At 36.1% G+C, this 24,955-nt stretch overlaps 1 protein-coding gene and 1 long non-coding RNA gene across 2 annotated transcripts; one reads left to right on the top strand and one right to left on the bottom strand.

Annotated features, from left to right (window-relative positions):
* Nucleotides 1-713: 713 nt before the first annotated feature.
* Nucleotides 714-24,946, bottom strand: ppp2cb (protein phosphatase 2, catalytic subunit, beta isozyme). Its single transcript, NM_213293.1, is given in 7 exon segments — nt 714-1,246; nt 10,737-10,855; nt 10,961-11,122; nt 15,418-15,507; nt 16,325-16,498; nt 16,590-16,799; nt 24,543-24,946. Coding segments are annotated over 7 exon segments (930 nt in total). The 5' UTR covers nt 24,645-24,946; the 3' UTR covers nt 714-1,173.
* LOC141376305 (uncharacterized) lies at nt 2,511-8,533 on the top strand. The gene is made up of 2 exons (XR_012386129.1): nt 2,511-3,614; nt 5,566-8,533. It is a non-coding gene; the product is annotated as an uncharacterized lncRNA (long non-coding RNA).
* Nucleotides 24,947-24,955: the final 9 nt, after the last annotated feature.

Below are 24,955 nucleotides of genomic sequence, written 5' to 3'. Positions count from 1 at the left end.
TGCTCGAGGATATTACGAGCTCAGGGCTCTCTCCCGGGACAGCATGCCAAACAGGCTTTGATTATCAGCTAAGTGTGAACTCTCAAAAACAATTTCAGTTTGCTTTTTCGTAGCTTAACAGTTAAAAAACAAAAGTTAAAAATGACAATCTCTGTTAAAGGCATTTCCCCAAAATTCCCCATCATTCTCTCTCTCTCTCTTCTCAGATGGGATGGAGGGTCAACTCAATGTTATTTTGGGCCAACTTTGGCCTGCAGGCCCTAGCTTGGGCATCTCTGTTCTATACTAACCCTGTCCCATTCCAATCTTATTCTTCTTGAAAAAAAATAAAATAAAACGCATTAATTGATGCACAGCACATCCCGTTTCGCTGTACACAATGATTGTTTATACCCAGACTGGGCTAGTTTCAAAAATAAAAGCACAACTAGTGTATGGTTTGGGAGTAGCTTGCGATTAAAAGTTCTTTATTAGTTGAAATACACCAAAGAAGAGTCTAATCACTTATTGACAAATACACAGAAGACAGGAAACACAAAAGAAAAGAAAATGGGAAAGAGTAGAGAAAGTGGGACAGTCAGATAAAGTCCATATATGTATGTGTATGTATGCGCGTGTGGTGTGTGTGTGTGTGTGTGTACACTCCCAAAACGGAAGAGGCACGTCTTTTGCTTTCAACATTCCTTCCCAATAGCATTTTTGTTTTCATTTTATTTTTATTTATTTTTTGGTGAAGATACAGGAAAGGATGTCAGCTTGTGCACTTGTATAAAAATGTTACCGTTTTTTTTTTTTTCACATGCCTGGCATTGCCAACTTAAAGGACGTTTTATTCCTGTGATACTGTGAGAGAAAGCTATTCACTTAACATTTTTTTTTTTTTGTTTTGTTTTTTTGTTTCTTTTTTTAATTTACAATTCAAGAACGAAGGGAACATCTCTATTCATTGTATACAGCAGGCAATTTGCACTAGAGGCTAAAACGAGACACTTTGTAGCGGTACTGAGACAGAGCGATCTGATTTGGGCATTAGATGCTTGTATGGCACATTTTGGTCCGTATTAGTGTTGTTGTATCAGAACATATCCCCCGTCTTATATACACAATAGATGAATAGATGTATACATGTTTGGATTTGTCATCAGAGGTCTCTCACGGCAGGCCAGTGCTCGCTTATAGGAAGTAGTCAGGGGTGCGGCGGGTGACGTGAGGCTCTCCACGTCGAGGAGCAGGATCAAATTGAAGGCTGTAGGGGAAAAGAAATGCACCATAAATGTAAAGTCTGTTTTAAGCTCACATTCAGTTCCAAAACCTCAATGAAAAACCACTAAGATATTGTTAGAATGGTTAAAAATGAATCTATTTCAGAACTTTTTGGCATAAAGCAATTATTTTACCCCACAGTAATGGAGTGTTCCAGTCTTATCACTACAACAGTCTTTCTTTTCTCTCCTGTACTGGTTTAGAATTTGCAGAGACGCCTGTAGGTTGAGTTGCCTGAAGGGTTTAACAACGGTGCTGTGAAAACACTGCTCTGTTTACTTGAACATTCCAAAACAGCAGCACTACTTCGACCAATCATTTAAGTTTGGGGCAGTTCTGATCAACCAATTGCAGATGAGGGAGTGTTTAGTAAATGCTTTCCAGTTTGTTGACAGTTTCACTTGACTATAATTAAAGCAGAAAGAGCAGAACTGAGGCTGTTTGCACTTGCAGGAATCAGAATTTAGAAGCAGAATATTTTAGGTTTAAAAAGTCCCATAAATGTACTGTTGGTATTACTCATTTTTAGGAAAATGAGTAATACCAATGTCCCCAAAACTGAAAACATTCACGTTTCGAAGATATAAAACTGATATAAACACAAAGCTTGTAGTTTGTGACTTCCACCCAAATGGGTCAACGGTTTTATCCACATCGCCTCACACTATAGTTTCTCATCACAAGGCTAAAATGAGAATCATAATTTTGCTTAAAATCAAGATCGCGATTTTCTCACGATTCTGTAGAAAAATAGGCTAATATGAGTATGCTGTTAATATTGTTAATTCTCAAGCTTATGGTAAAACAACTGTAAGAATTGAAATATTGCAAATATTCTGATATCTTTGACAATTCAAAACATGAGCTGAAAACAGAGACTGGTGACTTCACAACCCACCAGGGAGGAATGCGGGAAAAACCAGTTCCTGCTGCATTTGCATCTGAGTCTGCTTCATCCCCCTAACTCACACATATGGTCATTTCAATGTTTGAATGTTCTAGAATTAACCAAACTGACTTTAACTATCATGTTTGATATCATTTGAAATGTCTCAGTGCGATTGGTACAATGGTCTCATTCTCTCAGAAATAGACATAATCAGAACAATAAATATATAACTTCAGGCATCTTTTGAACCACTGTGAGGGGTGTGACACTAAGTGTGAATGCCTTTTGTTATACATTCACACCCCCTTTCTTGAGGGAATTCTCGGATTATTTAAGGTAAGGGCTAAGAAAAGCTCAAGGCGATTCTGCCTAACCAGATCAGCCCATAACATGGGGTCTGCCCCATGTTATGTATATTTCAAAGTCAGGTATGCATCTTTTCATCTTGGATTTATCTTTGATAATTTGATGTTTTGTATTGATCATTTATGAATTGACTGATTGAATTGGCATAATACATTTACCTGACTAATAAATTGTTATGTTTTGAATGATTCAAACAGAGTTCGTGTTATTATCTTTAGTAGATTGTGGTAATTTCATAGCACCACAAGCCCCTGTTCAGGTTAGTAGCGGACTAGAACACGGTAGACGGAGCATTGCGGCACGTTACACGATGTCTCTAGAGCTCCGACTAACAAATTGGCATTTATTCATGTATACTTAGGCTGTAAAAGGATATCTAAGGGGATAGTCCTTCACCCGATAAACTTTTAATACTATTTAGATAGTATAGTGATTATTCAAAGTTACTACTAGTTTAAGTACGACTGGTCTGCTTAATTCTATAGTAATGATCGTTATATGACTAAATAGCTCTGTCTGATTTAGGAGGTAGCAGACCTATGGGGACCGCATAAAAAATATCCTAATCTGAGTAAGTAGGGTTCTGCCTTTTTAGGATAGCGGTCAATCGCCCCTGTTTAGTGACCAAGACTGACATGCTTGTGCTTAAGAAATTGTATACTCGGCCGGTACAAGATTCAGGATGTTATAGAGATCCCAATGAACGAGAATAACATAAAATGATGAACCGAAGAGAATATTCAATCATAATCTAAAATAATGTGAAAGGAAGCAAAATAACCTTCTCAATGTTTTATAATTGGAGTCAGATAAAACGAGGATAAACATATTAATATTCTAAACCACCTCATACTAAAATTGGAGTCAGATATGAGTTAAGTTTAATATAAATCAACATTGTGCACTGGAAAGACCGAACATGCAGCGAACCTTCATCCACCATTGGATACCGTCATTGGACCAACTGGCTGGACCCTACAAAATGGTGACCCATCTCCGTGATCTCCCAACTCAGGCGAGTTACGTCTTTCCAGCACAAAATGGATTTATATCAACCAAGAGGTTTGGATCTTCTATTCTATCTTCAGCTGCTGTGGTAAGTCAATTCTTCTTTGCCTATTAGAAATGTTGAGGGAAAGCTGGACGCACCCTATATAAACACATTGATAGAATGAGTCGGAAATGCTCAAAAATGTTAGACCGGAATGCGTTATCCGGTGGGGTTGAGAATTAGACAAAACCACTTTGATTATCAGGGACATGATAGCAGCAGTATAGATAAATGCCATCCCTTGCTCTGAAATCTCTTTGTCTGCTAGGCAGCAAGAGTTGAAGCTTAAAATTGGAATAACATCATCCAAATTATATTCTGGGACTCAGTGGAGAGTTATAAATTAGATCCTAAAAGTTTAAATCAAAAACTATCCATTGTTTTAAATCTACTGTTTTATAAAAAAGAGAAAATGGAAAAAAGGAAAACAGGAAAAAAATGGTTTAAGATTTAAAAACAATTGTAAACTTTTAAATTGGATTAATAACAACAGTCTGTTTAAAGGCATTTGCATGTGAAAAATAAAGGTGAGCAGAACAGAATGATTTGATTGCAAAAAAGACAAATAGGCTTTAATGAAAACTCTGCCTTTACAAATCAGAAATTTGCCATTTAAATTTAATGGTGATAAATTCAAATATGATGCTGATCAACTACACTGTAATCCCGAATAAGTTGACAAAAAAAAAAAATAAATAAAAATTTGAGGCAATCAGTTATGTCAAATTTTTTAAGTTATGAAATTATCTATTTTAAGTGAACAGAAACGTTCAACTAACTTAAAATACCCAAGTTACTCAACTTATACATTTTAATTGCAATTAACTTAATTATTTTAATTTTTCCAAACTTTAAATACTTAGTCACCCAGCTCATACATTTTGATAGCATTTTTTAAAGATTACATTTTTTCAAACTCAAAAATAAGAAAAAGTTCTGAATACTCATTAAGGTTAATTAAGATAAACGAATTTTAAGGATTTAAGTTAATAGAGCTCAATTCAATTATTTAGTTACAGCATTAGGGTTTACAGTGTAAAATATCCACTATACTTTAATTTAATCTCAAAACAGACTAAATATAAAAGAAATTCTAAGATTTTAACTTTAAATCAGCCCTTAGACCTCCTGATGGCTCAAACCTTTTCATATTCAAATGGCCTGACAGAGAGCAAAGAAGTCTCACCTCAGTGATAATAAGATGCTCAGAATGTTTTTGCTGTAATTGCATAAAACAATGCACTGTGTTCTAAAACACTCTCCAGAGACCAGATATAATTATATTTAATACATACTATTTTAATATAATATAATTACATTAGGAATAAACAATAATGTACATTATATTATAATCGCCAATCATGGCACTAAAGACTAGAGATGAAACATTCACTTTGAGGAGGTTTGCTTTCTTTATGCTTAATGAAAACACTGACAGAACTACTATAGAATAACTGATTGTAAACCAATATAATCCTCGCTGAAAAAAACACCACCTACAATTAAAATTTGATCAGAGAGTTAAGCTCACCAGAAAAAACATAATGAAAGGGGGATGGATATGATAACATTCAGAGTTACCAAAGTTTTTATGGGTCAAAAGATTTAAGAATCTGTGAGTCACACCATAAAATGACAACCGTTAAGCAGAGAACACCAAAAGGGTGAAATGATTTCTGCCAACAGATCTGACTGTTAATGAGAGCAAAAAAATGAACTATGGGTATCGGCCCATTAGATTGTGAACTGAAATTAATGAAAAATCATTGATTGATTCAGAAAAATGTCCCCAGCGGAACTGGGAGATAATGCTCAGAATACAGCAGACTGTGTAAACAGGTGTTACACACTCACAGATCTGACCAGCAACATCATGTGGCTTCCAGAATTAATATTGCAAAATGATGCATTAACATTAATTCCACATGATTGAATTTGAAACTGATGAAAATTCTAAAATAACTATGGTTCTTCTCTGCTTTTGTTCTCACCTTAGGCGGACGAATAACAAAGAACACTCAAGATCCGGTCCACATCAAACAAATACAAATGAGGGCGACAAAAGGTTAAGCCATAACCTGAGAGGCCAAAAGCCTCCCATCTTGCATCTCAAAGCAAGAACCCCTGTGAGGCAAATCCCTCACCTCCTGCAGTGAGTCTTCTGAAAAAGTCTTTGATCAGTCATCAGAATAACAATTATCCACAGCTGATCTTATCAATGGATTCAGCATTCTAGGAGGCTATGTGATTTCACAAAACATCTTCAACAAAGATGTAAATTTACATGTTAAATGAAACAGAGACACAAAAAGATCTCATAGTTAAAATCTTCCCAAATTGCTTAATAGCAATGGGACTAAAACCATGGTTCCTGCAAAGACCATTTGCAACAGACTCTATTATTACGAATCCTAGTGGCATTTTTAAATTTGCTTTATACTATACACATGTTAAACCACATGTCCTGTATGAAAATGGAATTAACTATGTTGAAATTCATGATATTTGTTTCTTTGATCTCCAAAAGTAGAAAACTCTGCTATCCCCTGTATAGCTGCAGTTTAAACTACAAATAGGAGTATAGAGTGTGATAATTAAATTAACCATGAAAATGCATTTTTACAGGATCCGGCTTTGAACATTGCACCTTAACATGCTCCGTAAAAGATATTATATGGAATCAATTTGAGCCGGAACACACCTCATGTTCACATTTTTATGCTGGCTCCCTGCTAAGACAGGACTAAAATTTTGCAACACAATTATAAAAGTTGATTACCATTGTTCGGAGCATTACACTGACACATAGCCACAGGTAAACCCAGGCACATAGATAACACCTTAGTCTTCAAAGACCCAGGAGTCAAATCTCATTAATTAAGACCTTTTGTCCATGTTTATACAAACAAAACACATTAGCCTCACACACATAGAACAGAATAATTAATCTGATGACAGACGAGACAACAAACACCCTCTGACACCCTCTGCCAGCTGAAAAGAAATTACACATTTGCATGGCTTTGACAACAAATTGATGGTATAAAACTTCAATAGAGGCGAACTTGCCATAGATACACTGACTGTTGTGGGGATGGTTGACAAACCAGAGGGCCCCTGGTTTTCCAATCTATCACCAATAACAGGTATAAGTGCTAAAGTGATTAAAATTAAACCGAAGTGAGGACACTTCTAATAATCACTAGGACATTTAAATTTGACAAATACCATCAATTGTGTTCAAGCCCCCCCACACACACATAAACACACACACACACACACACACACACACACACACACACACACACACACACACAAACACACACAAACACACACAAACACACACAAACACACACACACACACACACACACACACACACACACACACACACACAAACACACACAAACACACACAAACACACACACACACACATAAACACACACACACACTAACACACACACACACACACACACACACACCACACAACATACACACACAAACACACACATTATTATAGATATACCTTCATAATTATGGTTAAATAATGTGATTACTATCATGTATGACAAATATCTTCACGTTTTTTCATTTTGAAAATGAATGTCATTTATTTGAATGTATTGTCATGATGATATGTTTTATGATGCATACTGCCTGTTATACTGTTTTAATAAGTTGCACTGACCTTTTGATAGCTTTACCTTGAGTAATTCAAACCAAGAATATTTAATATTCTCCCTATCATTATACCCTATCTCAGTGGTGACAAAGACTTATCTGTTTTTGATTGGACCATTTAAACAGATTGAAAGAGACCTGAGACCAGTTGTACGACTCGCACTTGCTGACTTTTATGCTTCGATCATATATTTTATGCTTAACCTCATGACTTTCTCCAATGCAGAATGACACAAGTTCATAACTGTTCAATCGCTGAGCCATCAAGTTGCTGTTTAGGTGTCCGAGAGAAGGCAGTGTATACACACTGTAGACCCCCACATGCCGATGTCTGCATATCTGGAGGTGACCAGATTCATCAGAAGAAGCAGACTATGAGAAGCCCACACGACGTGGACACTTTTGTCAGGGGAAGGACACAGTGGAAGCTATGAAGGCCTGTATGGACTGAATGAGCAGTGCATTCGGGTCAGGCTCATCAAAAGAGGTGAAAACGAGCCTGGACCTGTTTAGCTACCTGCTGAACACGACTTACAACTGAAAAATCCTGCAGAGACTGTCTTGAATTGCCCCTGAACGACCTCAACAAGGATACATAGTGACCCCATGGACACATTTATATCTGACCCACGGGATCAAATGGGGGTTATCTGTAAGAATTGAAATATTGCAAATATTCTGATATCTTTGACAATTCAAAACATGAGCTGAAAACAGAGACTGGTGACTTCACAACCCACCAGGGAGGAATGCGGGAAAAACCAGTTCCTGCTGCATTTGCATCTGAGTCTGCTTCATCCCCCTAACTCACACATATGGTCATTTCAATGTTTGAATGTTCTAGAATTAACCAAACTGACTTTAACTATCATGTTTGATATCATTTGAAATGTCTCAGTGCGATTGGTACAATGGTCTCATTCTCTCAGAAATAGACATAATCAGAACAATAAATATATAACTTCAGGCATCTTTTGAACCACTGTGAGGGGTGTGACACTAAGTGTGAATGCCTTTTGTTATACATTCACACCCCCTTTCTTGAGGGAATTCTCGGATTATTTAAGGTAAGGGCTAAGAAAAGCTCAAGGCGATTCTGCCTAACCAGATCAGCCCATAACATGGGGTCTGCCCCATGTTATGTATATTTCAAAGTCAGGTATGCATCTTTTCATCTTGGATTTATCTTTGATAATTTGATGTTTTGTATTGATCATTTATGAATTGACTGATTGAATTGGCATAATACATTTACCTGACTAATAAATTGTTATGTTTTGAATGATTCAAACAGAGTTCGTGTTATTATCTTTAGTAGATTGTGGTAATTTCATAGCACCACAAGCCCCTGTTCAGGTTAGTAGCGGACTAGAACACGGTAGACGGAGCATTGCGGCACGTTACACGATGTCTCTAGAGCTCCGACTAACAAATTGGCATTTATTCATGTATACTTAGGCTGTAAAAGGATATCTAAGGGGATAGTCCTTCACCCGATAAACTTTTAATACTATTTAGATAGTATAGTGATTATTCAAAGTTACTACTAGTTTAAGTACGACTGGTCTGCTTAATTCTATAGTAATGATCGTTATATGACTAAATAGCTCTGTCTGATTTAGGAGGTAGCAGACCTATGGGGACCGCATAAAAAATATCCTAATCTGAGTAAGTAGGGTTCTGCCTTTTTAGGATAGCGGTCAATCGCCCCTGTTTAGTGACCAAGACTGACATGCTTGTGCTTAAGAAATTGTATACTCGGCCGGTACAAGATTCAGGATGTTATAGAGATCCCAATGAACGAGAATAACATAAAATGATGAACCGAAGAGAATATTCAATCATAATCTAAAATAATGTGAAAGGAAGCAAAATAACCTTCTCAATGTTTTATAATTGGAGTCAGATAAAACGAGGATAAACATATTAATATTCTAAACCACCTCATACTAAAATTGGAGTCAGATATGAGTTAAGTTTAATATAAATCAACATTGTGCACTGGAAAGACCGAACATGCAGCGAACCTTCATCCACCATTGGATACCGTCATTGGACCAACTGGCTGGACCCTACACAACAATAATATTATTAGGTCTCTGTTAGAGCTGTGAACGTATACTGGTCTCACGGTTCGGTTACGATTATCTTGCCATCGATTCGGTTCAATGCAATATCTCGGTGCACGGTAATCAGTTAAATGATTTCAAAATATTATATATATTGTTCAAGTTTGGCTGCATATCATAGCGAACACGCTTTTTGCTTTGAAAAGGGCATCTTTGAATGGTTTACTAACATCCGAGCAGTTGAAAAAAAGTCAACACTGAGTTGAAAAATCTAAAGTCAGTTGCATCTTTCTTTATTCTTCAATTAAATGAAAGCAGAGGCAGGGCTTTCACTTGATTAAATGCATATTTTCCGTTGAGCAATCGATTTGAGAGTTTGGTATTGTTCTTTGAAGAAAAAAAAAACAGCATATGCCAGTTCTTAAAAAAAAAAAAAAAAATGTAGTCAGTGTTTTCATTTGTAATCTAAACTTGTCATTTAATTAAAGAATATCTAGGGCAGGACTATTTATTTTACTCAGTTTGTCCTGTTTTTCTATGCTGTTGGAAACGCTGCAGTTGCTTGAAGGTGTGCTGTTGTTAATATGTTCGGTACGCTATTGTTCACATTCAAATAAATGAGTATTCTAAAATGTGATATTTAATGTGTCAAACACCGACACGTCAATTTATAATTAGCCTGACCAGTTAACCGTTAATATTCGCTTAAAGAGCGGCGGTTGTCGGTCAGTAAAATTAACCAAAATGAGCATTCCTAATTGCTGGCATCAACCTTTATATTCTACATCAGTGTTTCTCTATTACGTTCCTGGAGGATCATCAGCTCTGCACAAATTTAAATGTCTTTAACCAAACAGACCTGACTCAATTTTAGCTCATTAGCAAAGTGAGAAACGCCTGTAATGGGTGTGGCAGACAAAGGAGACATCTAAAACATGCAGTGTAGGTGGTCCTCCAGGAATGTGGTTGAGAAACACTGTCCTAGACCAGTTTCTCAACCCGTTTCTGGAGAACCACCAGCTTTGCACAATTTTTCATGTCTCCTAAACCAAACAGACCTGATTCAGATGATCAGCTCATTAGCAGAGACAGAAACACTTGTAATGAGTGTGGCAAACAAAAGAGCCGTCCAAAACATGCAGTGTTGGTGGTCCACCAGGAATGTGGTCGAGAAACGCTGTTCTAGAGCAGTGTTTCTCAACCAGATTCCTGGAGAACCACCAGCTCTGCACATCTTCTATGTCTCCTTAACCAAACAGACCTGATTGAAATCACTCGCTCATTAGCAAGGACAGAAACGCCTGTAATGGGTGTGGCAGATAAAGGAGAAATCCAAAACATGTAGTGTTGGTGGTCCTCCAGGAATGTGGTTGAAAACACAGCTCCAGAGAATACATCTTTGAAAGAGATGTTACTTACAACGAATATTTAAGAGTATCATCCAGTTCCATAATGGCTGCCTGGTTGCCACAGCGATAGCAGTAGTTTGGCGCACTGAAGATAGTGACGACATTCCTATCATGACACCAGTTGTACCCCTGTAAAAAATATATACATGATTATTGAATCTACATTATAACTATTTATATGATCCAATCTAGACTCCTCTTAGGGCCCATGAAGAGTTCATTTGTAGACCTCACCTCCATGACCAGCTGATGAGCACGGGACACCAGTGTAAGGCCATTAGCGTGGTTGAAGGTCTCTGAAATGTCCTGCCCAAAGGTGTAACCGGCTCCTCGTGGAGAGATTCCCCAGCCACCGCGATCATCAGGGTCTGACCACAGCAGATCACACATTGGTCCCTGAAACACACACACACACACACACACACACACACACACACACACACACACACTTACAACTAATTCCCACTGAAGCAGTGAACGCTTTCATTAGAACGTGTTTTATAGAGGCCATATATTTTAAACACACTTTAATTACTCCTGGCATTTACAAGTACAGCTGGTATCTTGGTTACTTCATCTGAGCTAATAAAAGCAGAAGAGACAAGGTACACTGCTGAACAGTCACAAGGGCTCCGCTTAAAACACATGAATGTGATCTTGATAAGAGGAAAGCTCATGAGAATGAAGGCGCTTCATTAATTTGCTTTACCACTATGCACTGTGTGCACAGTACTTCGACTGACCCGAGACACATTTAGGAAATACCAATTAACAAAACTGTTAATAATAAGCTTAGCAAATTAACTGATTCAGAATAATCATCTATAAGACTTCTGTATTTGTATAGTAAATCAATAAGAGGGTCAAATTAATTGTTTAGAATTAGGGCTGCACGATATTGGAACAGAAACAATATTGCTGTATTTTGTTTTTCTGCGATACATACTGTGATTATCAAGTATAAATTTTACTAGATGACTTGAATGTTTCTATGTGGAAAGATTTTGTCATTTTTAGATTGATTGGGAAGATTTTGTAGGCCAGCACATATGCATAAAATTTAATAAACCAAATCACAAACATTGATAAATACAGTAGTAAAGATACAAATAAAATAAACAGTGCAAAAGTATTTAGGTACATAAATTTAAATGATCAAAGATAAAAAAATAGCACAAATTTATTAACCTTTCTTTAATTTACAAACATTAGAAATTCTTGCGCCCGAATGCTTAAAACTGGCTTGGAATGCATACGCAGTGACAGACTATAAAAATACATGCAAACTAAACAATTTTAGGGGAAATTTGCGGAGTTACTGCAAAGTTTAACAATAAATAACATGTTTTTTTCAACTGTGACTCCTGGGGTCTGTTCTTTGTACCTCTCAAATGATTTTAAGATTATTTGGCAGATCCTGGATCTTTTAATCTTGATAACTGATCTCTGGCTAATTTGGTTCTTTAAACAAGTTTGTGAATCAGATTAAAATGTCTGGATGAACTGATCTGAGATCTTTGCGCGTGTTGTGAATGACAAATCTATTGTTCCTCGAAGTCATGAACAGCAATGCAACGATTGGCTGACGGCACAGCAGCGTAATGACATCTAATTAATATTCAATTATCCATGGGAGCAAAATGACATGAAATGCATAGTGAACTGTTTGTTAAATGTTGCGCAATAACTTTCCACATTTGATGTGGGCTGCAGGCTTGACACTTCAGTGTGTCTAGAGTATTTAGCAATTTATTTAGTTTTACATTTTAGATTGGATTTTTTTACTATAGTAGCCTTGGCCTATTTTAGTTTCTTAATCGGCATAAGGAATTTAAATTAATTTTGCAACAAAAAGCATTTGGTAAAGGTGCAACTTTTGCAAAGCATCAAATTAATGGCATATTAGCTGTCAAAGCATGCGCATGACTACATAAACTATTATTCTTTTATAAAAAAAAAATAAAAAAACCGTTGAATATTGTGCATGTCTATTATTATACAGAAATTGTACTAAAGCTGGATCGGTAAACCCTTCTGCAACATTTCCTATCATCCAGTAAGGTGCATTTGCTCTCTACAGTGGGCAGATCAAACACAGCCAATCAGAAATGATCTGCAAACACTGTTCATGATAGATGATCTTACTTCATGAGCTTCATGATGTTATTGATTGCGCTTGCAAGGCTGACGTGTACTCACAAGACAGGCCAGGGTTCAACGCTAAGGATTTTTTCTACTGGTCCGATCGGGCAAGTGGTTTAGATTTTTACTAGCCCTGCCAAAATTTTCACTGGCCCCACCAAAAAAAAAAAGGAAAGTTAATAGCTGTTTTTTAACCACATATTTTAAATAATGTGTCAAAAATAAAGTCTGTAAATCTAGAATTTCAATACTTAAACAAACAATTGTAAATATAAGTGTTATGCAAACAAAAAGAGCAGTATGGAAAATGTGGAGGCATTTTATTGCAGTTTGAAATTATTTAACAAAAGGTGGCTGATTTGTCAAACGGACGGCAAACTATGCATAACATCACTTCATTTTTATTTTGTCGTGTTGTTTCCAAGTAAATGTCTACTTCCAACACGTTAGAGACAGACATTTTCGTTTAGCCTTTTAATTTGATGCCGCCATGTTGCTGTTTCTACGCTGTACTGGTTGTTACCAGGTTACAAAAAAAAATTGCATGGTCAAATCAATCAGATAAGACGAATCGGAAAGCAATATGTTGTTTACGACATTACAGAGAAGGTAGCATTTAAAGATTTGAAAGCACAAACTTAAAATGCACGCAATTGACAAATAGTCACAGACAAATTAAATGTTAGTGACAAGGCAGAACTGTCCCAATCGGGCCAGTAATGATCCGGTCTACTGTCCCAAGTGTCTCTCACGCTGGCCCTGGGCCACCGGGCAGTCCTTATTGTTGAGCCCTGCAGGCGTCTATTTGCATTCCTCAGAAGAGTATTCAACCAGCTTTTTATCATTACAATGCTGCTATATATGGGTTAAAACCCCAAATGTTTGTCAAATCCATTTTACAAAAATGATTTAAACTTTTGAAGCTGCACAGTGTCTTTTAAGGTAATCTTATTCTAAATTTGTGCAAAAAAAAAAAAAAAAAAAAAAAAAATATATATATATATATATATATATATATATATATATATATATATATATATATATATATATATATATATATATATATTTATATTTATCTAAAAACTATTGTTTGACACCGGCTTAGACAAAAATGTTAAACTGAAAACATTCTAAAGTACAAAAAAATCTAAACAACACTGTATTGATGCATTAAAACCCCTTTTAATCCTTTCATTTTATATTTAAAAGAACAAAGTGTAGCCTCTGTCCAGGCAAACGCATCATCTGCTGGACTTTCGACAGCTCCAGGGATTTTGTTTAAACTGCTGATCTAATCTCTGTGTTGTTGTATTAAGGGGAGAGGTGTAAACTGAACTGTATTTTGGCTGGCTGTCACAGACCAAAACTAAAACATTTCTACTGCTAGCATGTAGGGTTGTAACGGTACGAATTTTTCACGGTATGATAATCGTCTAAAACAATACCACGGTTTGACGGTTTCGCGGTATACGGTATGTTACAAATGTTACAAAATAATAGAACAGTGAAGCAAATTTGACTTTTTCCAAATAATATATTTTTAGTTACTATAAACAACACCACTTACAATGAACAAATAAAAATAAGAAAATAATAAATAATGTGTCAAAGTCCAAATAAAGTCCAAATAAACATGGTGCAAATCCTCAGTAAAAAAATAGATATAAATATTTACTATACTATAAATAGTTACATAACGAAACTAGATTCAATATGGAACATCCTTAGGTTTTATGTGCCAGCATGGATATGGTTGTCTATGGATATGGATTTGGATATGGTTGTATGCAATGCAGACAAACAGCTGCATCTTCATTTGCGTCTTTTGAAAACAGCAAGAGCAGCAGTTCGTCTTTGCTGTGTCACTGTTTTGTCATGTTTCTGTGCTGCTGTGCATGCAAAAGTACTTAGTATGAGAATTATTTCACGCAAAACTTTTTTTTTTGCGTTTTATTTAGCCGCGCATAAATGTATGCCTCATGTATCTCTCATTCCGTGTTGTTCAAAAAGCTTGGTCCACAAACAAAAGCGAAACCTATGCTTATTGGTTGTGATATAGCGAGTTTGAACCAATCTGGGCATGGAGGAGGGACAATGCATCAATGTATCATGTCTGATTTGTCCGGAGACACAGTGACGAGCGTTTCTTTGTCAAATCAGCGTTGTCAAATGTTGATGACGTAACCGCACTGATTCCGGAGCCTCTGAAAGTCCGCGAATGTTATGTGATACAGCACTGGAAAGCTGAGACTCTCTTCTTTATGTCAATCTTTGAATTGTATGAATCGGATCAGCAGATCAAAAGTTATTAAACATTTAAGAGCAATAATTATTTTAAGCCGCGGGCGGCTGTCTCGGTCTTTAAGGGTTAAAACCGTTGATATGCAATTGTTCATGGTATGATAATCGTGCACGTTCAAATCGTGGTAAACCGTCATACCGGTATATTGTTACAACCCTACTAGCATGCAAACAGTGATGTACTTCTTTCAAGAAGTGATGTTTCTTCAAGGATCCAGTATGTGGAAGTGATTAGTAGTTCTACTGACCTCATGCGGCACCTCCTGCAGACGATCCAGTGCACGAATGTGATCCAGCGTGTCTATGGACGGAGAGAGCCCACCATGCAGACAGAAGATCTGGCATATAGAGAAATAAAGAGTTAATAACAGTTCCTCTGGCTGACTATTAAATGGTAGCTTGCTTTTTGGGAAAAGTAAAAAATAAACGCTTCTCCATTATTCTTAAAATTAGAACTGCACGATATTGTAAAAATGTAATATTGCGATATTTTGTATTTTTCTGCGATATATATTGTGATATGAATACAATTTCACCAAATGACTTGAATATCTCTAGTTGGAAAAAAAATATCATTTTAGACTGATTGGGATGATTCTGTGGGGGAGTGCATCTACATATATATGCAATAAACATTTATAAATACAATAAAGAAAAAAAGCATTTAAATAAGCAGTGTTTTGTCCTTTTCAGAGCCTTAACAGTACTCAGGTGCAGAAAACTGAATTGTAATAATAAAAAATTGCTATTAAATTTACAAATTTAGCAATTTCTTATGCCTAAATGTTTTAAAAACCATTAAGTCTGATGTATACTTGACGTGTTCGCTAGTTCGCTTGAGTGCGCACGGCAAATGTGATGTCGTCGCTGTGTTCACATAGTAAGACCTAGATTAGCTAGTTCAAGTGTGTTTAATTAGGGTTGGAGCTAAAATCTGCAGGACACCGGCCCTTCAGGAACAAGTTTGATGACCCCTGCTTTATACAGTCACAGGCCTCAAAAACACGTGCAAATGATCATTCTAATACTAAATCAACATTGCCTATCCTGCGATGTGACTATTACCAATGATAACATTGCAATATAAATGCTGAAATTATACACTGTACGGTCCGACTTAAAATCCACATTTCTCAGAAGGGCAGTGTTCCTCACCTGGCCATCCACCAGGGCTGTGAGGGGAAGGTAATCAAAAAGATCTGTGAAGTATTTCCAGACATTTGCGTTGCCATATTTCCTCAAGCACTCGTCATAGAAACCATACACTTGTGTGATCTGTCTGCTCTCGTGGTTTCCCCGCAATATCGTAATGCGTTCTGGATAGCGAACCTACAAAAAAAAAAAAAATCATATAAACAAAATAGCTCTCTACATGTCTCAAATGTTTGCAAAACCATCAAGGCAAACACAGAAAACTTACCTTTAGTGCAACAAGAAGTGTTACTGTTTCCACTGAGTAATACCCTCTGTCTACATAGTCACCCATAAACAGATAGTTGGTGTCAGGTGACTTCCCTCCAATTCTGAAGAGCTCCATTAGGTCATGAAACTGGCCGTGCACATCTCCGCACACCGTAACGGGACAACGCACCTCTTGTACATTGGACTCCTTAGTAAGAATCTCTTTAGCCTGAGGGGGTAAACAGGATTGTGCATGAGTCACAATAAAAGTTGAGATGAATCTTGTAAAAAAAACCTTATTTGCATCAGTACTAAGATCAAGCAGAAAAACAGGAAAACATGACAAGGATGTTTCCAAAGGCAAATCTGTCTTTATTGTTGAGCCATGTTCCACACAACTGAATCTTTAAACCATTTTCACGAACACATTGCGACCTGATCAAACAATACAGCCATTGTCTTCTCGTGTGTCTTGCTGATAAGAGAGGTTACTTACTATTCTGTTACTTTACTAAGTGACCAAGCAAGCACGATGAGTGCATCACAGCTCATCCGTATCCAACGCAAAGTATCAAGCTCATTTGTGATTATATTTACAGATGCAAGTGATAGGAGAAGGCTAATATTTAACAATTTATGTATTTTTTTTATTATGCATTGATGACATCAGGTTTGTTGCATTCAGTGATTTACTTGCATTAACTATTGCTATTTATACTGCCAAAATGCAAACAAGATAATAAAATACAAATTAAAAGCACAGTATTTTAATTTTATATCTATGTGAAATCAAAATTAAAGAAGATAAAAGCAATCAAATCATTTTGCTAGCAGTGACAAACTTTCATTCAGCATTTCACTTTCTTGTCAGCTTAGTCCCTTTATTAATCCGGGGTCGCCACAGCGGAATGAAATGCAAACTTATCAAGCACGTTTTTACGCAGCGGATGCTCTTCCAGCCGCAACCCATCTCTGGGAAACATCCACACACTCATTCATACACACACTCATACACTACGGACAATTTAGCCTACCCAATTCACCTGTACCACGTCTTTGGACTGTGGGGAAAATCGGAGCACCAGACGGAAACCAACGCGAACGCAGGGAGAACGTGCAAAAAATGCACATTTCAATGCACTTCATGAGACCTTTAAGTCTGTGGTTATGTCCACTGGCTCCTGTAAGCACTCTCAGTAACTGTGGTCTACTAAAAGCTTTACAGTCATCAGGGCTATAGTGGAGAAAGCAAAGACGCAGGTCTTTAAGAAGTTTAATACATGCACTGGTATCTTCCCCATTATTTTCTCCTCTTATCACTGGAAAAGCAGTGAAGGCTTCAGTTGTTGACCTTTAACTAAGAATTAGAACTGAAGGCCACACAATGCAGAATCATACCATTTTTATTTTTCCAAGGTGTGATGTAGAGAAATTTTGAATCCCGCTCCCGCCAGGTTTCAGCCCGAACCCGACCGCTCCCGCTTATATTCAGCATTTTTTGTCCCGCTGCCCTACCTGCCTCGTTTTCTACCCACCGCGCCCGTTCCCACTGACGAGCGGGGGGAGAACAAAACCGAAAACAAGCCGTCTGTATACACACACACACTAGCTGAAAATAATGGCACCCTTTCACCCCAAAATAAATGTGGACTGTTTTGAAACACCAAATCTTCCATTTGTTTTCTACAAGATCTTAAAACCGATCTTAAAGTCTTTAATAGCCTGGTATTCCGTAGAGATGAGGTTCTCAAGTTGAATGTGTACCTTGGCTCTAGGAGTCAAAATCAAAAAAATGTCAAGAATTTTGGTGTTTACGGAGTCATATCTGAATTTCAGTAGTCATGTCAAAATAGTAACTAATTTAGTATACCATCTCCAAAACATTGCGGGAATCAGATGCTTTGTTTCCCGTGAGGAATTGTTCATGCTTTTATCATCAGCAGGGTGGATTACTGTAATTGACTCCTCAGTGGGCTTCCAAAAACTGTTGCAGCTTATCCAGAACGCTGCTGCCAGGATTCTGACCAGAACCAGGAAATCAGAGCACATCACACCAGTCCTAAGGTTTTTACACTGGCTCCCAGTTACATTCCCAGTTACGCTGCTGAAATCAGCTTCAGGAAATGATCAGATGTGCTCCAACATTAGGCACCTTCAAATCAAGACTGTTTAGCTGTGCCTTTACTGATTGAGCACTGTGCTATGTGCAACAGATCACTCTATGTCTTTTCTTTTTCATTCTTTTAAAACCCGTTTTAATCTGTTTTTATTTTCTTTCTTTTATGCTTGTTTACGCAAAGTCCTTTGAATTACTGTTGTGTATGAAATATGCTATATAAATAAACTTGCCTTGCCTTCCTTTTAAGAAACAAGATTTTTTTTAAATAATTAAATCAACCAATAACAGTATAATAGCATAATATTATATAGCTCCTATCTTGAATGCGAAACTTTAGCAACATAAATATGGAGTAATTTAAATGGTTCATTTAGTTGGAAACTTTCAGTTGTACTTATTTTTGCGATTGCTAACGTTTTACCTTTTTGATAACATTAGACTACTTATTTTTGACCTTGACCAATGATCCAATCAGTGAATCTATATTGGATTTACAAATGTTTTAAGGTTACTGGTTAAAATTTAATTATTTAAGTTCAGCCCTATAAATTGTTTGCAACTAGTGACCTCAGAAAGAAATGTAATAAATGCAATGAATCATTTTTTTTTCAGTGCATCCCTAGCAAGCCTAAACTTCAAGCAGAAAATGAATAAGGAAAGAATGCACTTCTTAAATAGCAATGCGTTTCAGTGAAATCAAATCTGCCTTTACTGGAATACCAATCCCGATATGCGAGAAGAAAATATCCAATAGGAAAAGCATTTAATGCGTGTGTGCACATTTTTACGAAGGCTAGAAGATGCTGACATTTCTCAGGACAACATGCAGATTTTAAACATGCAGAAAAGTAGTCAAAGCATGAAATATTAAAAGATACAAGAGTGCTTATCTGATGGACGTGCATGTCTGTGCACTCTGTATCGCTGTGAAATCAAATCAATATTTGCTGAGAGAACAACCCCCATCACCATGGAGACAGTATGAGTGTGTTTCCATGGAGACCCAATTCTATTTAGAACAGCAGCGAGAACAGTTTAACTTTATCCCCTTTTAACGCGGTACATGATTGTGGGTAGTAAAACACAGACAGATTTAGGCCAGTACAGATGAACTACATGCTAAGGAAAGGTATTATAGTTATACAGGCAGCCTGAGCACTCACTACTCATGAACTAATGGGCTATTTTTACATTTTTCCTTCACTTGTGATGCAGTGACCAAAGGCGGCTGTCTGACAATCTAAAATAGTACAAAAACAGCAAAGGAGCAAAAAGCATTTTGTTTTATAAAGACTCATTGTCCAACTAAACAAATAAAGGCATGTGTCTCTGCTTATCCTGAAGAGCTAACATTCAAAACATTAGCACGGCATGTTATAACAGAGTTATTAAAAACAACTTGTTTCTAGATGACGCAATATCACACCATGTGTGTGAGATATTGCTCCATACAACAAATCAATAGACAAAGTAATATTTAGTAAGTTACTGTTCAGTAAGTGGAGTAAACTGATATAAAGAACTTTAACATTTCAAATTGACTGCACATTTTTGCTGATTGGCAACATTTGATGTCAGGATTAGGTCATACAATATTGTCTTCTGATAAAATTTGTTTTAGAAATATCACTTAAATGATTGTGGCCTCATTATTTTATGAGGAAGCAATGATTTTATAAAAGCTTCAATAATACTACAAATTAGGGTTGGGCCGATAGACGATGCCATTGTCCATCGCCGATGGCTAGGGCCAGATGGAATCCGCAGACGTTTTTTGCTATTTCTGCTGAGAATTTTGGTAAAAATCTGCTAATTTCTGTGGAATTATTTTGGGAGTATCATAACTAAACCCTTAATATATGAAATAAAAATAACATATTTTAACTTTTATTTATTGTTTAAAATGCAAATCCAATCAGAATCACTTTATTTGGTAAATAAAGCAAGTTTGTCAAATAATATATCTAGTAAAAGACAGAAAATATTACTGTACAAACTGCATTGTACATAAATCAGATGAAAATTTTTACATTAGTCAATAATATTACCGAAATTAATAAAAAAAAATTGAATAAATATAGATTTCCACACATTTACTCAAGTAACTAAACAGAATTAATGATGGGCTAAAAATAAATGGATATCTGTGGAATTCTGCGCGGGCAGATTTCGGGTGGGCCTACTGATGGCCAATAAACAACACTATGCTGAGCTGGCATCGCAGATCCTCCGCCCCACCCCCATCGCAAACCAGCTCGCAAAAAATACACACTAAGGCCTCGTTTACACCAAGTGTTAAAATGGTATTTTAGAACGAAAATGATCCACATCCACACAGTGTTTTACCTAGCATTTGAGATGCCCTCCGTCTGCTGAAAATGCACATCACGTGACCATACACACACACACAGCCAAACACACTCGCGCTCATGTGAGCTCCAGTGAGCTGTGCAAGTCGGACAGTTTATCAAGAGTGTATCGCTTAATCGCGTCTTACTATAGGTGTTATACAAGATATTTAATTAATCTTGTCTATATCTAACGACTCTTTGTTTTTTTAATCTATCAGGTAACGTGTCGCAGCATTAGTACACTGCTTCAGTCTTTCACTTTCACACTTGTACTTAATTATTTTAGTGAAAACCTCCGATACTGTTGGTTGTGCAACTTTTCTACCGACCAACCTCCCGCAGAAAAAGTGATTGACAGGTGGTAATTTGTGTGCAACTTATCTTTATTTATTTATGATTTGTTTATGGGTAAAACAAAGACCATGCAGGTCAGGTGGTTGAAACTGTAGGCTACAAATAATGAATTTGTTATGAATTAATTAATTATTCATTAATAATTAAATCACCTCCGCATTTGATGTTGATGCCATCGTCCATCACAATGTTTCACATTAGACATCGTACGATGCCAAATTGGTCGACATCGCCCAACCCTACTACAAATGCCATTGTACATGTTAGGGGCTTATGTTCCCTATTTCATTTGCAAGACTGCACCTATTCACTAAACATTTTAAAGGGATAGTTAACCCCAGATTTAAAATGTACTCAACTTTTACCTACTATTTACACTGTTTAAAGGTGGTTCTTAAACCTTTGTGACTTTCTTCTGTTGAACACAAAAGATAATGTTTTAAAGTAGGTCAAAACATGGATACCTTGATTTTCATTGTTATAAATAGGCATGGAATGATAACCGCTTTCAAGGTTTACCACAGTTTAGAAAAGCCAAGGTTTTAAAAACAATAATTATTATTTATTAATGTATTTTTTGTGCGTTGTAAAGAAATCTGTGTTTTTGAAACCAATGTATCTTTTTTAGTATATCTTTTTGACTGTGTACTAGTCTATCTGTGCCTACATGTGTGTTTTTTTTAATGCATTGTTTTTTTTATAAATTACTGTCAAAATTGCTGATGGTATTTTGTAGGGCTGGGTGATTTGGTCTAAAATCAAAATCTCGATTAACTGAACATTAACTCAATTACGATTAATGAACGATTCTCTTATTTATTTTTTGCCCTCATAGATCAAAGACAAGATTTATGCAGTAAATATGCTCACATATTATAAGATAGGAAATTTGTGAATGAAGGGTGCGCTGCTTGATTTAAAAATATTGTAAATAATATTTTAAACAGTGCATTTCTTGTATTTTTGGTGAACAATATTTAATGTAAATAATTTTATTGTAAAGGAAAAAGCTTTTCACTCATCATAGTACACGTACTACTGCTATTCCTAAAATAAAAAGTATTATGTATATTGGGGGGGAAAAGATTTTTTCTTTAACCCAGACGTATAAAAAAAAAACTTAGAACAGTAGGACAGTTAGAGCAGTAATCACAATACCATGATACACTTATCCAAGGTTATCATTAGGAATGGGCCGGTATAAAATTCTAACGTTATGATGACCTTGGATTAACATATCACGGTCTCAAGCTATAATTATTATTACGGCTCTAAAATATATTATTTTAAATGTCTGGTTTAATTTTTTTTTAAATCCCTTTTGAACACAACAGATTTTATTTTGAGAAACATTTCAAATATTTTGGAAAAGTAAACATGTTTGGCTAAATTAACTTCGTTTGTCAGACTTTTGCTGTCTTCATTTGTTTTAAAAACAGATTTTTTTTGCAATTTAAAACTGCATCTTTAGATATATTCTCTGCTGAAGATACTGTTGTCCTAAAAATAATTTTTTTTGGCTGTTTTAAAACCTTGATTTCCAAACTGCAGTATACCTTGAAAATGGCTATCATCCCATGCCTAGTTATCATACCATCAGAATCTTAAATGGGCCCATGTCTAGTTACAAATGCTATGGAAGTGGATAGCTACAGGTTTACAGCTTTCGTCAAAATATTTTCATCTGTCTTTAACAGAAGAAAAAGTCAAACAGGTTTGGAACAAGCGTTAGTAAATAATGAGAGAATTTTCAGTTTTGGGCAAACTAATCCTGTGATTTTTGTTTACTCTTCAGAAAGATTGCATCTAGGGCTGGGCAATCAATTGAAAAGTAATCGAAATCGACATTCAGAACCTATAATCGATCACATTTTTTTCAGGTCAATTTTTTTCAAGTACTTTCCCTATACCATATGTGGAGTCAAGGGTTAGCAGACACATCTGATCTCTGGTTAAGTAGGACGATGGACCTATTCTTGAGTCTTACTTTGCACTACAGAGCTTTGAGACGGCATATATTCCATTACAATAAAATGATTATTTACATTAAAATATTTGTTAACAAAAGATGTAAGAAATGCACTGTTTAAAATATTATTTACAGGACATACAAGAGCTGTTTTATTTAGAAGATTTTATTTTATTTTTCTACTTTGATATGATAATAATAAAAAATATTTTTTCTAAAAGTGCAAGTTACTTTTTTATAAGAAAAAAAAGTTTCAGGCAATGCGTGATTTAATTTCAGTTGTTTACTGTTGGTGTTCAATAAATAATAATAGTGTGCGTTTCCTTCAACTATTTTAAAATCAAGTAATGCACTTTGAAAGTAATGAACTTTTCATTCAGAAATGTCTCACTTGTAATATGTGAGCATATTTACTGTACAGAACTTGTCCGTGAAATATGAGGACAAAAAAATAATAATTGCTCATTAATCGTAATCAAATTAATGTACAATTATTTAAGATTTTGATTTTAGGCCAAATCGCCCAGCCCTAATTCTATCCTATTCATCTAAACACTGTCTAGAAATCCATTTGGGAAGTCTTCAGTATTGTCATTTAAGGATATATCTATGAAGTCATGATGATATCATATCAGCCATCGCCTACTAGTGAAATAACATCTGTGTCGCATGTAAACACAACAGTGGTAGTGGCTGTTTTAAAGTAAATAGAGTGAATTTGCTGGAGGTAGCTATTCAACCAGTCCTTCTATTTAACGTTAAAAACTACAAACGTATTTTATTTTAATAAAACTGTCTGGGATTATACAAAAATAAATACATATTGAAATTTCGAACTTAAAAAGCCTGTAAAAAACATCACAAAAAATCTGTAACCCAAAAAGGGTTCTCAAATTGTTTTGGTGGGCACATGTAAATTGGCCAGATGTAATTCAAAATAGTTCGAATTCCTAACTAGCTAACGTTACAACAAATGCTAAAATGAATGTAAAATCTCATTCATTGTTTGCAAATCCCATTCATATGAAAATGGCGTTCAAACTAGCTAAAATGAAATTCTTATGAAGTACGTTACACATTGCTTTCATGCATAATATTCAAAACCGAATTTCAAATCAATTTGTGTTGACTAAATGAAATAAATGAGCTAGTAATGGGCAAGAGTGCCATTTTCTTTACCTTCTCGCAGAGCGTTCTCACTTGGTTCTCGGTCAGCTGTTTGCACTCGTTCAGCTGTTCGACCCATTGGTCTAATTCTTTCGTAAACGCTTTATCATCCATCACCGGCAATGTTCTGTTGTGTTCTTAACAGATTCTTCGGTAATTAAATGAGCAATGAACGCTCGATGACTGAACTCCAGTTTAATGTAACACTAGCAACTCACGCGCTGCGCTGGGCCGCCGCGACACACCACTGCTCTTACACTCGGTTATCAGCTCATTAAACACGAAACGTCGTATCGCCGGTGGTGTTTATCTTCAGCTGGCGGTAACCGATTTCTGTCGTTTGACGGGATCCACTACCTGTCGTTAGTAATTTTTTTCGTTGACTCGCCGCGCTTCCGACCTTCCTCTTAAACGCGCTGTGTAAT

This window comes from Danio rerio, chromosome 10, assembly GCF_049306965.1.
Source record: "Danio rerio strain Tuebingen ecotype United States chromosome 10, GRCz12tu, whole genome shotgun sequence".
Lineage (NCBI taxonomy): Eukaryota > Metazoa > Chordata > Actinopteri > Cypriniformes > Danionidae > Danio > Danio rerio.
Note: the sequence above shows the minus strand (reverse complement) of the source record. Positions and strands in the feature narration are given on the sequence as shown.